This window comes from Pseudorasbora parva, chromosome 5 (assembly GCF_024679245.1).
Source record: "Pseudorasbora parva isolate DD20220531a chromosome 5, ASM2467924v1, whole genome shotgun sequence".
Taxonomy (NCBI): domain Eukaryota; kingdom Metazoa; phylum Chordata; class Actinopteri; order Cypriniformes; family Gobionidae; genus Pseudorasbora; species Pseudorasbora parva.
Window position 1 is genome coordinate 22,032,155 of NC_090176.1, and position 18,309 is coordinate 22,050,463.

Here is an 18,309-nt window from a genome sequence, read left to right on the forward strand (position 1 = left end):
CACATTCGACACGGTGCTATCGAGTCTTAAAACGCGAAAGGCGAAGCTTGAATTTACGGGTATGTCCCTCTTTGGCTAATGTACTTTCAAGATGGAGGGGCAGCATGGCGACTTGCATTCAAACCCCTCACCCGTATGTATTTTCAATGGCATATAATAAACTTACGAGAATACTTTATTACTTGAAATAAGTAAATATGCATTAATGAGCAGATATTTTTTTGAAAGAACTAAGTGTTTTTAGCTAAGAATAAACTAAAAAAGTTACACAGTGTAGCTTTAAGTGACCTGCCAATTAGCTTGTATTTGCGAAGTGCTGTTTAAGTTTTGTCAGCCCCTCTATGTATTCTGATGGTAAACGGGTTAAACATTAGTCATCCTTTTAATGCTGTGAGTCTGGTATATTAGCCGCTGGAGACTGAGAGCGTGTTTGCACATGCAGTGCTTTCAGCATCCCTGTTGAGTGACTGGATCCCTGATTGTGAGGCCGAATTAAAGTCCTTCTGAATAGGAGGATTATTTCAACCCTGTAGGGGAGCTTTACTCTGGGTTAAACACTCGCAGGTAAACACAGCCTGGCTCACACCTCTTCACATACATTTCCCATTACTCAATCCTCTCCAGCCTAAATCAGACATCTCTGAATCCTCAACACAATAGCCAGCGCATAAAGAAAAGGCAACTGTATTCAAATGTTCCTTCATTCAGAGGCGAAGTATCGCGTGTTTCTCCAGGAACTCTGGTGAAGCGGACCCACACTCGGCCCGTACACAATCACAAGAGAGGCTGTTAATCTGAACCACAGCTCTTATTTGTGCAAAGCTGCTGAAGCTCAGCACTTTGAAGATGGAGAGTTGAAAAGACGAGAGAGCTTTGGTAATTTGCTCTCTTTTATTCCCATCTGCCTTTTATTTCCCTTTTTTTGTACCTTCTGTCTGTATGGAAGAGAGAGCAGGTAAATAAAGAGGACACCTGCTCATGTGCCCCTTTCCTGTTTCACAGTCATCCTTTCATCCACTGTCCGCATCTTTAGGCTTTCTTCCACCGTTCATTTGTTTGCCTATTGATGCTGGATGTCTAACTAAAGAGGAAAAGTAGGAGTGAGGTAATGAAGGATATAAATGAGGGTTCTGAGCTAGTAGTATCATTGTAAGGCTGATCCAAAAGGTAGGCAACTTCATTACGCTCCCCCTCATTCAGGCCATATTGTGTCAAACTAGCTTTTGCAGAGAAGATAGGATGCACTGTTCTAAACTCTACATAAACCGAAGATGGTGGACAATTAAACATATATTTTTGAAAAATACAATATAAGTTGAGACAGCCATTACTACAGTCTTAAGTGCCCTGATCCTTCATTCTAATTTGACTGTCCTCTTGCCTTCATTGAATTCAAGTGTGAGTCAAGTCCTTTAATCGGTCTCTGTATTAATAGTAGTAATTAAAATTATGCTATTTTAAAAGTTTCCTAATATAGTTTTGAAGGTCTCCAACAAAACAAAAAACTAAATTTCTCCTAATATACATTGCCCATCACCACAATGTTCAATGATTCTCTAACGACTCGATGAATGAATCAGTCTCTCTAAATCCCTCCTTTCTGCTAGCTTACTCTGCTCTGATTGGTCAGATGGCCCAGTCTGTTGTGATTGGTCTACCGCGCACAGCGCGTATCTTGGAAACAAATGGCCATTACCATAACAGAACTCCAGCTTTGTCTGGAGGCTACGATTGTACACACTGTAAAGACAGTAACTATGACGATGAGTTTTACACCAATCCCAGCGCGAGTCTGAATCAATGACACATTGGAAGAACTAGTAATTCAATCCAAACCTTGAGCAGGATGTTGCTCAGTGATGCTACTCAGTTTGATGTACATTATGAGATGTTTCAACTGTAATTCCTCACCATCAGCATTGTTTCAGACTCTCACACAGACACGTCATTTGGAAGTGGGAAGGGAAGTTTTTACTGCTTGATAAATATAAGTGCAGTTTCATGTGCTCATCATCTCCTAATCAGGTCCTCAAATAGAGAAATATTAAGTCTCCTCTTTAAAACAAAGAAAAGAAGCAATGCAGGAGAATGTCAAGTCATCTTTATTTAAAAAAACAAACAAACAAAAACGCTTTTTACAATGAAGACTCAAAAAAGTTTCAAAGTAGCTTCACAGTGATAACCGAATTGCCATAGAAAATAATATAATTAAATATTTAGTGTCCCCAACTGAGCAAGCCGAAAGCCTAAGGCAACAAGGGCGAAAGTGGCAAGGAACCCAAATTCCATCAGGGGACATAATAGGGAAAAAAATAAAACGTTGGGAGAAACCAGGCTCATTTGGGGTGCCAGTTCTCTGGCCAAACGAACAAACAGTGTATGATTATGATTCAGGCAACGTTACAAATAAGAAATCATATTAGATCTGAACAGTCTGAATATTTGTCCATTTCAATCCAGTTGAAGAGAGTCATCACGCAGGAGACAGGCTTGTTTATGCCGATGAGGCCATCACAGTGAGAGTCTAGTTGACAAGGTCTCTCCAGACACTTCAGAGCAGCGTTTGTCGCGTCTAGGTTCAGGTCCGTCATGTGATCTGGATACGGTCCGGATCCGGCTGACTGCAGTAAACCTCGAGATAAACAGAGAGACTAACATTAGGGTAGATGTTATCCTTTTAATGGGAAGTGTTCCCAGTTCTGGCGGACCTAGTTAATGCAGCCTAACAATCAGTCAATTGATTTTTAAATAATGTAAGTTAAAAATGTTTTATGTGTATGCCATAGTAAAGAGATGCATTTTTAGTCTAGATTTAAGCTAACAGAGTGTCTCTGCTTCCCAAACAATGCTAGGAAGACTGTTCCAGAGTTTAGGTGCTAAATAGGAAAAAGATTGACTGCCTGCAGTTGATTTAGATATTCTAGGTATTATCAACTGGCCAGAGTTTTGAGACCACAATAGACGTGATGGAGTATAATGTGTTAAGAGCTTGCTTAAGTACTGGGGAGCTAAACCATTTAGTGATTTGTAAATAATAAGCAATATTTTAAAATATATGCATTGTTTGGGATGCATATATATATAGGGAGCCAGTGCAGTGTTGACAGAACCGGGCTTATATGATCATACTTCCCGGTTCTAGTAAGAGTTCGAGCTGCTGTGTTTTTGACCAGTTGGAGTTTGTTTATTAAGCGAGCAGGGCAACCACCCAGTAGAGCATTACCATAATCTAGCCTTGAGCTCATGAACGCATGTACTAACTATTTTGCATTGAAAGCATGTGCTATCATTTATATGCGTGTGCGTGTGTGTTGGTATGCGCAGATAGTAAGAAACTATGCATTCGTGCAGTAAGCGCATGTCAAAAAAATCTATTCTGATTTGAACACATCGACTCGATCAGTTTATTACGTCATATAAACACTGTTCGGATTTATCATTCGGAATGAATTCACTGAAGTTTATACGAAATTCATACAAAACAAAAAATACCTCACAGTACAAATAATAAGTGCATAGTGTATAGAACGTAAAAGAGATTAAAAGAGGCAATACAAAATAGAAGAGTGCTGACCCCACCTTTTTATCTCTCCTAATTATTTCGGGGGCCTCCTCAAGGAGTTGAGTCTCTTTGAAATTTCTTATTTGAGCCGGCCTTGATTAACGAAACTTCTGGTGAGTTGATGAAACTGCACTTCACAGGATTTACTCATGCTTACCACAGTTTTTTCCCTCGTCTTTGTTGTTGTTGTTTGCAATTTCCATCTCATGGTGATTGTGTTTAAACCTCATCTCTCTCTCTCTCTCTCTCTCTCTCTCTCTCTCTCTCTCTCTCTCTCTCTCTCTCTCTCTCTCTCTCTCTCTCTCTCTCTCTCTCCCCCCCCCTCCTCAGACAGAGTTATCTGCGCTGTGGTAGCTTATCAGTGTTGAGTCCTCTGAGCTCTGGGCAGACAGCTCTCTCCTACATTAGCATCTCAACAGTCTCAGCTCTTTCTCCAAAAAGACTCTCACACACAGTCAAACACAATCTGCACTACATACCTCAGGAAAAATGAAAGAATTAAAGCCAAACAGGAGCCTGTGGAAGGGTGTATTTATGTTTGTGTGTGTGTGTGTGGTCAGCCTGCTGAAGTCATTAAGACCTCACACACACACACACACACACACACACACACACACACACACACACACACACACACACACACACACACACACACACACACACACACACACACACAAGTAAATTATTGGTCTAGATGCCTTTTTGGGAGTGTTGGAGGTAAAGACCTCAGGAAAAGAGAGACTCTCCACACTTTCTTTAAATTGCAGTGTTTTATTTTACCACCTCATGCTCACTCACACCTGACAGACCAAAGAATCAGCGCATCCCTTAAAGATGTCTTCATTTCCCTCAGCTTTTCTAGACTAGTCGGTATAAACGGAGGAGCTATAATATAATCACAAATGCGTGAATTGTGCAGCATTTTTGTTCAATACTTTACATTTCGGTTCGATTTTACCAGAATCGTTTACCCCCAGATAGGCATGTGATGGTGTTAAACGTTCATGTTTTAGTAATTGCTGAAGCTTTTATCACGGTATACAGTTGCAACGTTTGAAGTTGTCAACAAAAGTTGTCATAATATAACAGTTTAATAACTTTTTTTCTTGTAACAATAATAACTGATAATACAAATAAAATAAAGCAATACTCAAAACAAAACAAAAAAAATAAGTAAACAAAAGTTTCAAACAGATTAAAGTGCATAAGAATTATAAAGAACAATAGGTAACACTTTACAATAAAGTCTCATTAAATTTGGGTAAAGTATTATTAAAATGCATTCTAAAAATCTGAATAATTGGTAATTCATTGTTGCTCACAGTATTTTAAAGTGCCGACGATAAAAAAAGTTGTGCATGTTCATTATTGCGATATATAGTATTACCTTATACTGGCATATGTCTACCCTCAGAACACTTGGAATGTATGGCACGTCACATGGGATCATTCTTTTGCAACTTTTAAAAAAAGCTTGATGCTATTCTTAATCACTGGCATTATATGGACGAGCATGAGCGGGACATTTAAAAAAAAAAAAACCCTTTTGTGGTCTGAAAGAAATTCCATACTGCATTAGAACAACACTAGGGTGAGTAAATTATGCCTTACATTTCAATTTAGGGTAACTATCCCTTTAATATTTTACAAATAACTTTTTCACTCCCACACATTTTTCCATACAAGGGCAGTTGATAGTGAAAAAGCAGCACATAAGTATTTTTGTTTTATTTGTTGCTTGTAAAGACAAATGGAGAAAGCTGTTTTTTTTTCTTTCTTTCTTTTTTTTTTTTTTTGTGTGGATCAGATGGTGTAGTTACAGCATTTACCAGCAGGGGATATGCAGTGCACAGCCAAACATGAAATATTGCATCAACCAATCAAAACGATCCATTTTATAAAACGCTTTATAAAAGTTCAACGTGCCATGTTTACACATCCATGGTCAGTCTGTCTCTGCCTCTGTCTTTCTCTCTCTCTTGCTTTCCTCCAGCTCCTGCAGTGGCTAACTGTACTCACTCATGTATGACTCTGCAAATATTCCTCCGTGAAAAGCTATTAGTTGTGGATTAAAGGCGGATGATCGCCGCAGCAGTGAAACGGACCGTTCTGTCCACAGTTATCCACTTACACTCCCGCTATATCATCACACCACATGCCAAGAACATTAACTGCTGAAAAGGGGAAAACAGAAAAAAAAAAAGAACATTTGAAAATTAGTCAGAAAGGCAGACATCATGGAAACTATTTCAGCAGGGAATGTAGGAAAACAGGATCATGTGGTAGAGAGCTGACTAACTCACAGACATGTACTGCGGCTCAGCACCCGCGCGTGCAGGAGATCTGAGGGCCAGGAGACAGTGAGTTTACACGGGTTTATGTTGTGCCATCTGACTTCTTAATAAAGTGACTGATGGGTTTTGTTCTTTTGTGTGTGTGCAGCAGCCTCACAAAGACGGTGGAGATTTCGGGAGAACAAGGGCCTCTAGGAATACACGTGGTGCCGTACTGTTCCTCTCTCAGTGGAAGGTTAGTTAAACATGGCACATTTCTCACTCTCCTCCTCACGCACACGCACACACACCCACACACACGCTCTCTCTCTCCATGATGCACGTCTTACCTAAAGCGCGGTTATGTGCGCTAGATAAATCTAAAGCTCCACCGCATGCATTCAGAGCTTTGTTTGTGTCTACATGTTTTTTTTTTTGTGGGGGATTATGGGAATGTTCTGTGCTGCTCTCTTGCTTTTGAAGTCATGAATCAGAAGTGGGATGTTGTAGTCTGTTTAGCTTTTACGCGGTCTATAGGCTAGTGTGCTGCTTATGGTTGTCAAAATAACATTGAGCAGATTAAGAATTTAAAGTCTCTTCTTCTTTTGGAAAACTGACCAAAAATATCGATGACTCATTCTGTTTGTCCAATCAAATTTTCTCTTGAATGATAATGTCCTTCTCCACTAATACCACCTGCAACTGATTAGCAGTTATTAGCTAATATTGGTTCATGGCTATAATATATTGTAAGTATTTTTTTATTGACCAACCCTTCTACATTTATGTCTCCCCTCAACATATAATTTTTATAGGAACTATATTGTGGATTTCATCCATTATTGATGGAGTCTTTAAATTATTCCAAAACTGGTGTATTTAATCTTCCCCAGCAAATGAAAGGTTGCATTTTAATTTTAAACGATTATTTTAATTTCACAGCCCAAAACACAAAAGATTCTGTGAGGATAAAAAAAAAAAAAAAAATCCATCCCAGTGTATATATATACACACACACACACACACACACACACACACACACACACACACACACACACACACACACACACACACACACACACACACACACACACACACACACACACACACACCATATAGGGCAAAAAAGTATTTAGTCAGCCCCTAATTTTCTATCATAGGTAGGCCTACACTTCAACTATGAGAGACAGAATGAGAAAAAAAAAATACAGAAAATCACACTGTTTGATTTTTAAAGATTTTATTTGCAATTTATGGTGGAAAATAAGCATTTGGTCACCCACAAAAAAGCAAGATTTCTGGCTTTCACAGACCTGTAACTTCTTTAAGAGGCCCCTCTGTCCTCCACTCGTTACCTGTATTAATGGCTCCTGTTTGAACTCGTCATTGGTATAAAAGTCTAGCCTAGAAATCTAGATGCACCCTAGCGGCAGCAAATTTAATCTGCCCGCAAGTGTCGTCTAGGAACTCTCAATACCCATCTGAGCTGTATTCCTCAGAATCTGGACGGCCAATCACATCGTGTATAGAGTCGTCGGGCGGGGCCATAATGACGACGGCCAAGTTGCGTTTGCGTGCTTCTAGTAAACACAGAAACTGGCGAACGGCGGCGGTCTTTCGAATCAGCTCTGACCGCGACTCTGGAAGACTTGGAGTTAAGCTTTCCTCTGAGAAAAGAACAAAGAACGGCACTGAAGTCATTCTTAAAAAGGGAAGATGTGTTCGGAGTTTAGCCGACCGGATACGGTGAATGTTTAATCTATCAACGAGCTCTGCTTCACCTTCATGTTGCTCTGGTTGGTGGAGCGCTATCCTATCGCGTGCAGAGGGAGTTTGAAAGACAACCGTTTATCCCGCCCCTCGGATTGAGCCCTGTCTATGGTGAGTTTCCAGACCAAACATCTTGATGTGGGTCTGGCTTGTCAGGCTAATAAAAGTCACCTGTCCACAACCTCAAACAGTCAAGACTCAAAACTCCACTATGGCCAAAACCAAAGAGCTGTCAAAGGACAACATAAACAAAATTGTAGACGTGCACCAGGCTGGGAAGGCTGAATCTGCAATAGGTAAGCAGCTTGGTTTGAAGAAATCAACTGTGGGAGCAATTATTAGAAAATGGAAGTTTGTAAATCTCCCTCGATCTGGGGCTCCACGCAAGATCTCACCCCATTGGGTCAAATGATCACAAGAACGATGAGCAAAAATCCCAGAACCACACGGGGGGACCTAGTGAATGTCCTGCAGACAGTGTTGGGTGTAACTAGTTACCTAGTAATTAGTTACTGTAATTGAATTACTTTTTCCTTGAAAAAAGTAAAGTAAGGGATTACTCTTATTTTTTTCTGTCATTTAATTAAAGTTACTTCTGATGTAATTGAACTAAATACTAAATATAATTATACATAATTCAATAGTGGACTTAACATCAACATTTAAAGTCTAACTTTAAAATGCATGTTTGTATGTATCCTTCTCACATTTGTAATACTTTAATCAGTTAATAAGAGTAATTTATGTAGTTTTATATTATGTATTTCAATGAATTAAGAACCGTTTCATCTCTAACTTTGAATTGCTTAACTCAAGGGTTGATTTAGAAAGTAATTAAAAAGTAATTAGTAATAAGTAATTAAATACTTTTTGGAGAGAGTAATTTGTACAGTAATCTAATTACACTATTGAAGATGTAATTAGTAACTAGTAATTCATTACTTTTTTAGAGTAACTTACCCAACACTGCCTGCAGAGAGCTGGGACCAAAGTAACAAAGGCTACCATCAGCAACACACTATGCAAGCAGGGACTCAAATCTTGCAGTGCCAGACGTGTCCCCCTGCTTAAGCCAGTACATGTCCAAACCCATCTTAAGTTTGCTAGAGAGCATTTGGAATTTCCACAAGAGGATTGGGATAATTTCATATGGTCAAATGAAACCAAAATAGAACTTTTTGGTAAAAACTCAACTTAAAAAGAATTCTGAATTGCGCCATACCTACTGTGAAGCATGGGGGTGGAAACATCATGCTTTCAGGTTTCAAAGGGACCAGGATGACTTATCTGTGCAAAGGAAAGAATGAATGGGTCCATTTATCATGAGATTTTGAGTAAAAACCTCCTTCCATCAGCAAGGGTATTGAAGATGAAACGTGGCTGGGTCTTTCAGCATGACAATGATCCCAAACACACCACCGGGCAATGAAGGAGTGGCTTCGTAAGAAGCATTTCAATGTCCTGGAGTGGCCTAGCCAGTCTCCAGATCTTTTTTTCTCATTCTGTCTCTCATAGTTGAAGTGTACCTATGATGGAAATTACAGGCCTCTCTACATCTTTTAAAGTGGGAGAACTTGCACAATTGGTGGCTGACTAAATACTTTTTTTGCCCCACTGAATACACATACTTTTATATCTACAAAAACTTTTGGACTAACTTTTCTGCTCACCATGGCTTAATTTATTTGATCTGAACTACAGCAGAAACAGTAATATTGTGATATATTTTTACAATTAAAAAAAAAAACATTTTAAATTTGAATATATTTTTAAATGCAATTAATTAATAATGTCAAAGCTGAATTTTCAGCATCATTACTTATATGATGATTTGCTGCTCAAAAAACAATGTTTATATATATTATATATGAAACATTTTTTTTTATAAAATAACCCATTAAAATTAAAATGTTAATATACAATGGGTTATTTAAAAAAAAAAAGAGAGAACTGTAAAAGTTAAAAGTCAAACATCACTTTTGAAGACGAACAAACAGAAATGTGCATTGATAAGTTAAATGTGGTCTATTTTGTATTCATGATTACTTTAAGACTGGATGTAAATGATCTGTGTTATCTCTGTGCACCTGCATAGTTCACTGCTCACTGTTCATCCAGACTGAGTTATTCAACACTGAACAGGCGATTTAAAAATATGGGCAGTCGCAGTTTATGTGAGTTCATATGCTGTGCTCATAGTTGTGGACTGGATTTTTTGTTTCTTCTTTAAATGCTTCAGTGGTGGAAACAGGTAGAGAGAGTAAGTGAAGAGAGTTGTTCCTGTGGGAGAGAGCTGGGCATCCTGTGGTCATCAGACTGCTGCAGCTGGTATTTCCAGTGGGTCAGCAGTATATAAACCTGCAGCTCTCTTTGAAGGCAGGAGCAGGGCTGTGGGGTCAGCATTGACTACTGCTGGCTCAGGCAAACTCATCACCACGTTTTGTAGGGGTAAATGAGAGGGGTTAAAAGTTAAGTACTTCAGCAGTAAGGGTGGGGGGATGGGGGGGAGACCAGTTGTGAAACAGAAGTTCGATTTTGATTTAAATGTTACATTTACACTCACAATGCTTTCTCCATTGTTTATCGTCGGCTATAGTTTTTTTTTTTTTTTTATGTACATAGTTTGGTGATTGGGGACATAATCATAGCATTAGTAATTTTTTTTCTTAATGATTTTGAAAGAAGTCTCTCATGCTCAAGGCTGCATTTATATGATCACTAACACAGTGCAAATAATATAATTGTAAAATATGTTGATAACACTTTATTTTAAGGTTCAGTTATTAACTATTAACTAGTTGCTTATTAGCATTCATATTACTAGGGTATTGGCTGTTTATTAGTACTTATAAAGCACATATTAATGCCTTTTTCTGCATGACCTTATTCTACATCCCTTAATCCTACCCAATACCTAAACTTAAATGCTACAAAAAACTACCTTACTAACTATTAATAAGTACTATTAGGAGTTTATTGAGGCAAAAGTCGTAGTTGATAGTGAATATACTGTATGTGTTCCCCATACTGAAGTGTTACCAATATTTTATATATTGAATATATTTTAAAATGTAATTTATTCCTAATTTTCAGCATCATTACTCCAGTCTTTAGTGTCACACAATCCTTCAAAAGTCAGTCTAAAATGCTGATTTACTGCTCAAGAAACATTTATGATTATTATCAATGTTGAAACAGTTGTGTAAACATTTTTTTTATGATTCTTTGATAAATAGAAAGTTCAGAAGAGAAAGTTCATTTATCTGAAATATAAAGCTTTTGCAACATTATAAATGCCTATACTGTCGCTTAATCAATTAAATGCATCCCTGCTAAATAAATTTATAATTTTTTTAAAGTTATTTCCCCAAAAAACAAATAAAATAAAATTCTTACCGACCCAAAACATTTAAATAGCAGTAAAATGTTGCAAAAGCTTTATATTTCAGATAAATACTGTTGTTTTGAACTTTCTATTCATCAAAGAATCCTAAAAAAAAAAAAAAAAAAAATACACAACTGTTTCAACATTAATGATAATAAGAAATGTTTCTTGAGCAGTAAATCAGCATATTAGATTTCTGAAGGATCATGTGACACTGAAGTCTGGAGTAATGATGCTATATACAGTATATTTAAATAGAAAACAGTTATTTTATATTTTAATAATATTTCACAATATTACAGCTTTTTTGTATTTCTAATAACATAAATGCAGTCTTGGTGAGCAGAAGAGACTTCTTTAAAAACATAAAATCTTACTGTTCTAAAAATGTATATAAATGCATGTTTTGCAAATGCAGTTTAGTCATAGCAACTGGAAGTGATTTCAATTATTAAGTGGAAAATGTTTTTCACAGAATCGACCTGTCATTATTAAAGTATTACACACAGTAGTTCCCGCCCATTGTGTTTTTGCTTACTTTGCAAATAATTTGACTAACATGAAAACAATCTTGTAAGCTGTATTGAATATATTTGCTGTTACATTCCTAGCTTTAATGGCTTATATAGTTTGAAGTTTTTGTGTAGAACATAAATATTGAACCAAAAAGCTGTCCTGATCTTAATGTATTTGAATGAGTTGGCAGAAGGCTATTAGGGGTCACAATAGTCTTCAAAGTGCAATTTCTGAGCAACTTCAGCTAACATTCACCTCGCCTGAACTTATGGTTCATTTAATGACCAGATGTTTTTATGGTCGAGCGCTCTTATTGTCTGTCATGTACTAAATAAGTCTTTTTCTTTCTGACTAAAACTGAGTCATCAGTGTGTCACAAGGGACTGAGACAGCACAGGAGTCTTAATAAAGACAGATATCTCCCTGTAGGATTGAGCTTTTTTCTCTCGTTTCTCTCCCTCATCCCCCTCACTCATGTCTCCCACAGGCCGTGACCTCCATCTGTTTCCTTTAGACATGCTGTGCCCTCTCTCTCTCTGCGTGTCAGAGGTCACCCCATCTTAAGACTAGCCATAATATTCTCCAAACGTGAGGCTAGCGATAACGCAAACAGGCCTGTTAGCTAATGCAGAGTGACTTCATGTGGACGGGAAGCCTTTAGCACGTCTAATGGAGGGGTGAAGAGATCCTTCCTGAGCATTAGCAGGTCACACACTCGCGTCTTACACCAACACAAGGCTAATTTTCTCCAGATCCTGCATCTTTCTCTTCATATGGATTCCATGTCGATAATCTGACCTCCGGTGTGTTATTGAAGAGTTTTTCCGCATGCTTGTTTTTGTTATTGGCCATTTTGTTTAGTCTGAAGGTGATAATAGGAGACGCTATTAGTTTATATTAGGGCTAATGTGACTACTCATTATTTACTAGTCGACTAGTTGAAAATGCTGAATAATAAGATGCAGTGGTAACATATTCTTGGAGTTAGGTGGTTTCTTTATCTGCAGATACATTTTTATGGTTTTCAGGATTTTATTGTGATGCAATATGTTGAGTGTTTCCCACACATAGACTAATTTCTGGCGGCCCGCCACAGAATCAACACTGGCCGCCATATATTGCGTTTAGTCATTCATTTTTTTACGCTATTTAAAAGACGCATGCATATTTGTTCAGCTGCATTTCCTTAGATTTCCCTCCGCCTCTCGCGCGTCTCTTACACACACACACACACACACACACACACACACACACACACACACACACACACACACACACACACACACACACACACACACACACACACACACACACACACACACACTCGGTGCATCGCATTCAAATCTTAGGGTTGCCAACTCTCACACATTTGTCGTGAGACACACACATTCAGGCTCTGTCTCACCATCTCACTCTGGCCAATAAAATCCAAATAGTTTTTGATTTGAAACAAAGTCTAAGCTTTAAATTATTAAAAAAAAAGTTTTAATACGGAATTTAAACAACAAATAGCATTTTGTTGCACTATGGCATAACAGTTAAAACCAGAGCCGTTGAATAATAGTTTGCGACATGCGTTCATCTCGCGGCAGCGCACGGTCACGTGATCACGGCGCTCTCAATAGTTCTAAACAAACCAGCGCTGTGTCAACAAATTTGAATAGACAACAGCTTCACTATACAGGTATTTGCAGCAATTTTTGGTAAACAGTACAGCATAGTGTGCATTGATTATTACATCAACCGTATTTACAGTATCATTTTAAAAGGGAGAGTGATGGAGATTCAACATTTTAGTTTAGTAATATTTATTGAATATTTTGAGGAGATTTGTGCAATAATTATTGTCCATTAATGACCACTTAAAATATTTTTCTTCTAATATTTATATTATTTATATTACAATTAGTGTAGCAATTAAGGTTAAAATAGAGAATTCCAATGCAAAAAAGCAAATTAGAGTCATTTTGTGGCCAGAAAAATTATAATTTTCATTTGTAATACCATTACCCACAAAGTGCCTGTATGGCTCTTTAATAAATAATAGTCAAGTTGCTTAAAGTATTGCAGATCATGCTTACGTATTTGTAGGTTTTACATTTGAATACATGTTAGACATGGTCAAATACTAGATTTCTTTAAATGTGAAATCTTAAAATGTTAATACCCCCCATCTGACATGGAACATGGTGCACATTTAAAAGAGTGCTGCCCCAGTGACAGATGTTGATTCGTGCAATGTAATGGCAGTGTGTTGTGTAAGTGTGCAGCATCTTAGAGTTCAAGACAAAGATTCTTTGAGGACGTTAAAAAAAATGTATCTTCTAATTAAACAAATAAAACATATAGCGTAACATGTTTATGATATAAAATAACCATACGTATCATTTTGGCCATTTGGTGGAATCAGCTGATAATCTTGCTCATTTTGCTGACAAATTACCATTGTTCACTTTCATAATGATCACTGCCGCATATTATACCGTTCTTTTTTAAGAAAATAATTTAATTCAGCAAGGAATCATTAAGGTGATCAAAAGTGACAGTACAAACTTTTATAATCTTACCAAAAATATCCATTTCAAATAAAAAGTGTTGCTTTGAACCTTCTATGTTCATTAAATGACCCTTAAAAAAATTACAGGTTCCACACAAATATTATAATATTACAATGATTTCTAAAGAATCATGTGACTGTAGGCCGGAGAAATGACCAGGGCTTGACATTAACACCCGCAAAATGATTTGATACATCAAAACGTACAAAATGTACATTCATACATTTTTCAGCTGTAATCTTTAAAAAGGCATCTGAAATAATAAACTAGTCAAAGTGTATAGTCAAAAGTATAGTTTTTTCGATACATATATTGATACTGAAATACCTGAAATGCTTCCGATACTCATTTTCCAGAGATTAGATAGACGATACCAGCTGTGTTTCTCGCTCTCTCATCTCTCAGACAGTGAACTGACACACAAACCCGCCTCCCCTCACTCTCTCACTCATTTCATGTGCTCCGGATGAATATTATTGGTGTTACAAGGCTTGAATTTTGATGTTGTATTGCTCACAATTTTACTAACCCTGGCTTGATTTTGTGCTCACACCCAAAGTGCACGCACATAAAGCTGCCCCTACTAAATGCAATTCTTTTCCACAGCTTATTGCGCTTAAACAGTCAAATAAACACAAAATAATGTAAAAATGCAGGTCTTGGTGAGTATTCACTTTTAAGTGAAGGTCAACAGTTGAGAAAGAAAACACGTGTAACAGTATAATGAATCCGTGTGTTAGTCTTAAAGTGACTGCAGCCTAACATACCTGCTGCCAATTTATGAGATAATATTAAACATGTTTATACAGTAGTTTTTCCCCATCAGTGTTAGAAATGTGGCCAGTGAAAACACTGAGTGGTTCGTAACTTTGGAAAACTACTAGCCACAGTGGCTGGTGAGCAAAAAATGTCAAGCCCTGGTAATGATTGCTGAAAATTCAGCTTTTGGGACATGTTTTATGTGATGAGTAGAATCATACATATAGCAGTTATCATTGCTTCTGCTGTGAGCTGGCTGTCAGCAGCAGAAAACAAATATACACTTCTCATTCACCCAAAAACTTAACCTTTATCCCTACAGTCAAATATCACCTCTCTGAAGAAACTCAGTCCAGTGTGTCTCCCCAAATGCACATCTAAATTTCTTCAAAGGTATCTTCAATAATTTTCCAGTGGTGCTGCAGACACTTCTGTGGCCCACTGTAATGTATGAATGTGTTATTCACCGAATGGGCTCGTGTGCAGTGCCTGCGGGTGAAGACTGAGGGATTAATACTCGTCTGCTGTTGCTGCTCCTGCTTTATGAGTTTCTCCAGCTTGATAGCCTTTATCACTGCCAGCCATAGCGCTGCTGTCTTGTGTTTTGCCAAGCAAAGCATGTGATTTTTTTTTTGTTGTTGTTGTACGGTGCTCAGGAGGGCAAAAAGAGGACAATAAACAAAACATAAAGCCAATGGCAATTCGGAATTCCATTAGTAAAATAGTGAGAATTTTTATTGATGTTTTATACTGTAGCTTAAATAAATACATAAATAAAAAAAGATAGGAAGAAAGTAAAATAAATTGTACAATATATTAGATGTAATAGTGTGTGAAGTACTCACTGTGCAACAATGACATCACCAGATAAATCTTTAGAGGGGAGGAACATCTCAAATTGATCTGGAACATGAATTTATCTTGGACTAAAACAATGTCAAATGCATAGAGGAAAAGACTGTATTTGGCTCTAAAGACGTTTCTGTTGAAGTCATTGAAGTCTCTTCTGCTCACTAAGGCTGCATTTATTTTATACAAAAAACTGTAATATGGTGAAATATTATAAAAGTGTGAAATAACTGTTTTGAATTTGAATGCATGTTAAAATGTAATTTATATGTGTGATGCACAGCTGAATTTTTAGCATCATTACTCCAGTCTTCAGTCACATGTTCATTCAGAAATCAATTTAGTATGATGATACGCAATAAACAGTTGTGATTTACTATCAATGTTGAAAACAGTTGTGTAAAACATTTTTTTTTTAGGATTCTTTGAAAGCTGAAAAGAACAGTATTTATCCGAAAATAAAATGCTTTTGCAACATTGTACTACCATTCAAAAGTTTTGGATCAATAAGAATTATTATTTATTAAAAAAAAAAAAAATGGGTGGGTGGGTGGGGGGCTTTAAAATAAATGCTGCTCTTTTGAACTTTCTGTTCATCAAAGATTCCTAAAAAAATGTTTTACACAACTGTTTTCAACATTGATAATAATCCTAAATGTTTCTTCTGCAGCAACTCATATTAAAAATTATTTCTGAATAATCATGTGACTGAAGACTAGAGTAACGGTACTGAAAATTCAGCTTTGCATGACTGGAATAAATTACATTTGAAAATATATTCAAATATAAAACAGTTATTTTTATTACATTTTAAAACTATTTCACAATATTACAGTTTTATTGTTGTTGTTTTTGTATTTTTAAGATAATAAATACAGCTTTGGTGAGCAGAAGAGACTTCTAAAAACTTTTACAACCTTAAGGATAAAAAACGTTATATATTGTAAATATTATAAAAATGTTATTACTTTCTTCCTAACTTTTTCTCATTTTATTTTATTTAATCACAATACACTGGTGTGGACAGTATTAATATTATCACATGAATAATAATCTGTTGTAATTATTTTGTAATTATTTCGTGCAATTATTGCTATTTGCCTAGTGTTGTTGTTCTATTATTTTACAGTAGCATAGCCTGTTACGGCTGTTTGCTGGCTGGTGTTGTGCTCTATTTTGTTGGTAATTTATGGTTTGCTTTATTTATTTTTTCTCTTTTAGGTCTCTGGGCCTGCACATTCGAGGCGTAGAGGAGAACAGTCGCTCTAAAAGGGAAGGCATCTTTCAGGACGACGAGTGTATCGTTAAAATTAATGATGCTGATTTAATGGACAAATCCTTTTCACAGTGAGTCGCTGAACTGAAGCCTTTCTGCTTCACCTTCTGGTCTGCTTTCTCTGTGTCCACCTCCTGATATCCTTTCCTTCCTGTCGTGTTACTTTGTTTTTAGACCTATCTTTCCATGTCATGGTTGTAAAAACAAGCATGGCGTCCATTATTTTGCTCCGTTTATGGCTGTCAAACACTGGGCTGGTTTCAAAAGCAGAAAAACACCCAATCCATGGTTTAAGAGCACATCCAGCAGTCATGGTCATTTGCTGAGCTATGTTTGCTGTGTGTAGCAGATCTCCTTCTCTTACACCGCATTACTGCACACTGTCATGCTGATTAGAGATCTGCTACCCAAACCAAAGCCATCAGGACCAGACAAATCAACTGGTTTTGGGTCAGTTTTTCACGTATAATGTTAGATTTGAAGTCTGTATCTTCTACACCGCAAGTGTCATCAAATAGAATAGATAAATAATATATTGAAATATACTACAGTTCAAAATTTTGGGGTCAGAATTTTTATATATTTTTTATATAGTGGTGCAGGGTATGGCACCAGAACCCGGACTTTCTGGTTCTTATGGGATTTAATAATGGGTTTTTTACAAATTATTTTGTTCTACAATGTACACTGCACACACTCATTTATCAAGTTACTTATTAAAAACATACGTTTTCAAAAAGGAACATAACTGCTTGAAAATTTGCTGTGGGTGTGTGTAATTTACGTCGTAGAACAAAACGTCAAAGTAAAGTCAAGTTATGTTTACCACAGGCTTTATTTTACACACTAATCAAAGGACCCTATTATTAAACTCCATAGGAAAATCTCGAAAAAAAACTGTGGTAATTAGTCTTCCAGGTTCTGATGTCATACCGTCACCACTGTATTGATGAACTTTTCCTTGAGCCTTTGATCTATAAAAGGTCATGGTAATATAAGAATATTCTGTAAGTTTCAGAGCTAAAAACTTCATTGTTAGTAAAAGAAAAGCTTTTATAGACACCAGGCGTTTAGACACCAAATACCATGTGCACGCTGCTTCTGTAGCACCGCCCACTGACTCGTGGAGCTCAACTGATCGCTTTACCGAGCAATAAACACACTGAAGATAGCAAGATAATCGTTTGTAAACGAGACACAGGACGACACTGGATTTGCAGACAAATTGAGATTAAAACACAATGCTGTGCCTTCTATACTGGATACGACAGGAATGGTGCAACACACTTATGTGAGTAAAACATGTTTTTTATATGCAATAGTATTGCATTGTTACAGATCGATTATGTGTGTGGCGTGTC

The 18,309-nt window shown here is 37.0% G+C and overlaps 1 protein-coding gene across 5 annotated transcripts in view; it reads left to right on the forward strand.

Annotated features, from left to right (window-relative positions):
• Positions 1-18,309, forward strand: part of pard3bb (par-3 family cell polarity regulator beta b) — a 460,252-nt gene that overhangs the window by 154,860 nt on the left and 287,083 nt on the right. For 4 of the 5 annotated variants that reach the window (XM_067443471.1, XM_067443470.1, XM_067443472.1 and 1 more), the window contains exons 7-8: positions 6,005-6,091; positions 16,894-17,019. In XM_067443471.1, the coding sequence (XP_067299572.1) occupies positions 6,005-6,091; positions 16,894-17,019 (213 nt within the window). Of the gene's footprint in view, positions 1-5,724; positions 5,923-6,004; positions 6,092-16,893; positions 17,020-18,309 lie in introns of those variants that run through there. The other variant, XM_067443474.1, reaches the window with a different exon arrangement.